Genomic DNA, 4955 nt, shown 5'->3' with positions numbered 1-4955 from the left:
TATATAATATGTATAAAAGTAATAATATTTATACTATATACACCTGAAAAACATAACCTCAAAATTGACTCATGCATGAAATGAAGAATCACGCGAAACATTAAATTCGCCAATTTCTTCCATTTGTTTCAAATGGGGATCGAGATATAAATAGAAGACCTTCTGTTTTGCGGCTCCCAAACGGTAGGTATGGTGGGGGTAAATTTGAGGCTCGATCTGGCAGCTCTGCACCGTGGTTGTCAACCAGTCTTGCCGTGTGCTAACTGTGCTCTCCTATTCGATGTTTCCCGGTGCTCTCTCCCTATCGTGGAAGGTTTCCAGTCACCGACTTGATACTCCTCTAAAAGGAAACTTATCGGTCGCCAGCACCCGCCACGGGTGTCTCTACGGGTGTATCCACCACTTATCTCCATGTAAGTGGCAATAAATGCCGTATTGTTTTAATCACAAACATCTCGTTTTATTGTGTCTTCACCTTACTTTAGGCATCCCACATCACATTTCCCTCCTCGGAATTACCTCGGTAATAGTAGGTACGAAAAATCATGTAACCGTCCTGGCGGATGACATTTCTACCTGTCGTAGCATGTTATATTTAAAAATTCAGATCTTGATAACTTGCTTGTAATTTTAGATTATTTTATCCCAGCTAACGGACCGCAACTGCTTCAACTGCTCATGTGCCGAAAAGCATTATTATTGATAGTATATCTTTATTCATTTAAAATGGACCCGCGCTTTTTGGTACATGCGCAGTTAAAAAATTTGCTTACAGTAGGCGTATCGATACAAGGCCGAGACAGCCAATGAACATTGTTGGACATAAATATGCCGACGACTCGCGGTAGAGGTGGCGGCCCCTCGAGAGGGGGACAGTTGCGGGCGTATACATTTTACGACGGGGAACAAAGGTGGAAGTTTTCTGTAATTTATCGCGTCATAAGTTAAGCATTAAATTACCGCCCCATTCTAACGGAATTACATACATATGAGGGGCCATCAAGTAGTTATTATTTTATATTAACTAAGACTTAATGCTTCGATCATTTCCGCAAAAATATACGTTGCAACATTGAATGTAATTCTTTAATATTTTTAAACCTCTTTAGTAACCTCTATAACATATATTTTAAACATTGATAATGGTCCAGCCGTTATAAAGAAAAATTAATTTTGTGATTTTTTAGAATTTAATTTTTTGATTTTTCACAGTTTCTTCATCATTTTTTTTTCAAAACTTTTTGTTTCGACTTGATATTCACGGTAAATTGATCATATTTTAAGCATAATAGTACAAGAGACGGAATATATTCTAAAGAAATAATTTGAGATTATTTTCAGAATATGAAGATGCATAGAAAAACTGAGATCTAAAAGAGATGTTTTTACTAAATTTGTTTTCCAGCATTTCAAGTGCAAAGAATAAATGTCAGATAGCGAAGTTCGACGTAAACGTTTATCAACAATTATATTTTACTAGGGCCTTGTGGAAAATTAGAGTGACGGTGGCCGTGGTCAAATCTCAGGAAAATGTTACGCCGTAGATTCTGAACAGCAAGTCCGGGGGCTGGTCATTATCTTAAAATGAAGAACCTGGGCAAAATAACATGCAGAATTGTTCTCTTAAAAGAAAAGAAGTGAAGAAGATAAATATGAGGGAGACTTGAAAAGGCGACCTCAGACTCTTTCCAGTTAGTTTACATAGCCCTAATATCTCTTATATACTGTTTCTGCCATATTCCGGAGAAACCTACTATCTGTACGTATAACTGGAACGTCGCCCCTCTATGTGAACCATCTCCGCGAAAACTACCCACATAAAAGTTGATCACTTAAATCGCAGGGCGTATGCCTTGCCACTTTTCTCAGATTTAACTGCTATATTCTTTCGCATATCATATTCCAAACCTTTTAAAAAATGCCACCGAGGTTCACATAAAACAGAGTAAAGTTTTTATTATAGTCCCTGCTATTATATAAAGTATTTGTTTTTCTTCAAACAAAATTCTAAAGATAAATTTACTTCAATAGAATAATGATTAATGATTAGCGCAGTTAGTGGTCCTCGTCCAAAAAAGTCGTATCTTATTAAGAAATGTTAGTGTAACTGTTTATCTGCTCGAGTTAGTTTATTTCGTAAAATTTTTAAATTTCGGTTCTCGCATTATATTCTATAATTATTTTTCTTCAATATTCGTATGGTTTAAATAAAGCTTTAAATAAACTCAATTTCAAATAATGAGTTAACTAAAAAAAATGTTTTGAGTAATAAAGTATGTTCCCTCATAATGTGAGCTTCAATTTAAAAAATACACACATCAAAATCACATGTCAATAAAATAATAGATTCAAGTGAAATCGTGACACCATACCCCACTCTCTTCTACATACAAGAAAATTTTAATAAACAAGTTTGCACAGATGTGCAAGTTCTACAAAATTTTCTCTCACTCTTTTGGTATATCCTGTATCATTTACCAGAAAAATGCGTAACTTGTATTTTCAGTAGAAAAACTCTCTTGGCTTGTAAAGTGGTTCAGCTCACATAAGACTGATGGGACATCTCCCCTAAACAATATCTTAAAAAAGAATATTGACAAAATAAAATGGTGTGGTTTTCAGAAAATTTTCTTTTCATGTGCCAAAATTGAAAGAAAAAATGGAGAGCATTTTCTGATAAGCCCAAAAAAATTTTATTGATAGCAAAATTTTAAAAATTCTGAATTAGTTAAAAAAATACCGAATTCTGGATCAAAAATTAATAATTTTTGAAAAAGTGGATGACAAGATTAGAATATTCGTAAACGGTGTAGATTATTTTTTTTAATCGGAAATATAAATGTTTCCTAATTTCATCTAAAAAGAACGTTCCGCCGCAGAGAGATTCCGCAACTTAAAGTGTAAAACCAGAATAACAATAATTATTTATTGTTCGGCATAGCCGGATCCATTTTTATTTAACACATATTTTGTGAGTGATATAATTTTTGAACAACTAGGATCATCAAAAGAAAAAGAAATTCTATGCAAATTTTGTGACTTAAAATTAAAAAGAGTAAAAAATAAAAACAGTTTGCAGTTGAATTATTTTTAATTCTTTATTAAATTACATGAAATAAAATATGAATTCTAGGCTTGAAAAAACTTTTCTTTTAAACTATCTAAAGTTTCTCCAAATTTACAATAAAGTACTAGAATTTTATTTCAAAAGTAGTTCCAAGGTAAAGCGTTACTTCTTAAGTACGGGTAGCATGAACGCGTTAAAAATTGTAAGGCATACTTTTTAGTAGTTTTCGTAATCAGAACTTTCTAGCAGAATATGCGGCATCTTCTCTGTTTGCATATCTTGTTTTCCTGTCAGTGAAAAACATATGGTGGACTCTGGCGGACTTGATAAAACTTGAATCGCTTTTCTGAATGAATCTGAGCAGTGTTTCACTGCACTTTGATAACAGTTCCTTTGGGTGATAATTTCTCTGAAACAATAAAAGAATCTATTATTTGCCTGTGTTTAAATTTACATTCGACTGATACACATCCTTGATTCAGAATCTTGACCAACTGCATTAAAGGTTTTTTACGGGTAGGATTATATTTCGCGACTTTGTAAGAAGTTTCTTCTAGCTAGAAGGCCATTATTCAATAACAGAAATAACTAAACCTAAATTTTGTTGCATATAAAATTTCCTGCTGTTAAAGTTTGCATTATGTTTGTTAAAAGTTGATCCCACGATAGAATAAAAGCTGTCGTCTGCTACAGAGTCATTAGTAGCAATGGGAAAATGGCAAAGTATGAGTGAATTCAAGTACTAAATTGGGACATCAAATTGAAAGGAAAACGGAAAAAACAATAGTTAAAATTTCTTGCATTCTTGCAGGTACACATATTTTTCGCTTTGACCACTTAAATATTGTGTTTAATTAATAACACAATATTTACTTAAAAAAATACATGTAATGAAACTCTAATGGACATGACTTAATGAAGATAATCAAGTTACAAAATAATACCGCAATAAAAAAATAGATATCATGTCTTGATAAATATCATTTGCAGGTTATGTAGCAAAGTTGTCTACATAAAGGCATATTTATAAGCAAGAGACTTTTCGTCTCAAGTCATCGGTCGATAACTGTACCTCAATTCCTAACTTATCAGCCCTACTTTGCAAGCGTGTGGTTTGTGAGCGGTACTTTATTGTCTTTTCAAGAACGCTCTAAACGAACCCTTTTGATTCTCTACAGATATCTATTAAAGCTCAAGTTCTAAATAATACCAATATTTTTTTTGAGCCGCAACTTTAGTGAACTCCCTGGTTTTTTTCTGCTGCATTAGATTTTATTTAATACCACTTAGCAAAAAGCGCAAAAAACAACTGAAAGATGGGAATCTCCATTTCTCTCCAATTTAATGAAGTTAAACGAAAATAGATAGCGCTGGCGTCGTAATTATCGTTACATCTCGAATAAAAATGGAGCGATTATAAGACGAAAGATTATCCAGGTGAGGTTCAAAATCGGAATTTATCTTCGATTCATATAAAGTTTATCTGGCAAGGTTATTTTTTCTTGCAGTGAATCTTTCACATGGAATCGATGTAAACTTTATCTTTCATTTCTTCTGTGATAGCTGTAGAAATTTTATTGAAAACTCTAGATAAGAGAAGTTTCCAAACCGGGTACACAAGAATGGTATTTTTGTGCTCACCCTGTAGTATTTGCCGAATAGAATCTAGTTTTAGGGTTTTCACCTGTGCCGGTATGATTTTTTTCGAAAATGAGAAATGTTACAAAAAAATCATTTTTATAAAGTATTAGAGCTACTGAGATACTACATCACACCTAGTAGAGCTGTGGTTACAGTCTGTCAAGTTAAAGCGTGGGTGGCTTTACTCGCAGTCGGTAAGGTGTATCGACATGATTTTGGTGTCAAAATATTAAGAAGAGCTCCCTCT

General features: G+C 33.4%; 1 protein-coding gene across 1 annotated transcript in view; it reads right to left on the bottom strand.

The window, feature by feature from the left end:
- Positions 1 to 3181: 3181 nt before the first annotated feature.
- Positions 3182 to 4955, bottom strand: part of LOC117169730 — a 22740-nt gene continuing 20966 nt past the window's right edge. The window contains exon 5 of the mRNA XM_033356236.1: positions 3182 to 3476. Coding sequence (XP_033212127.1) covers positions 3284 to 3476 — 193 coding nt within the window. The 3' untranslated portion in view covers positions 3182 to 3283. The remainder of the gene's footprint in view (positions 3477 to 4955) is intronic.

The sequence above is a fragment of the Belonocnema kinseyi genome, chromosome 1, assembly GCF_010883055.1.
Source record: "Belonocnema kinseyi isolate 2016_QV_RU_SX_M_011 chromosome 1, B_treatae_v1, whole genome shotgun sequence".
Classification (NCBI taxonomy): domain Eukaryota; kingdom Metazoa; phylum Arthropoda; class Insecta; order Hymenoptera; family Cynipidae; genus Belonocnema; species Belonocnema kinseyi.
The sequence above is the reverse complement of the archived record's forward strand: the minus strand, read 5'-3'. Positions and strand labels throughout refer to the sequence as shown.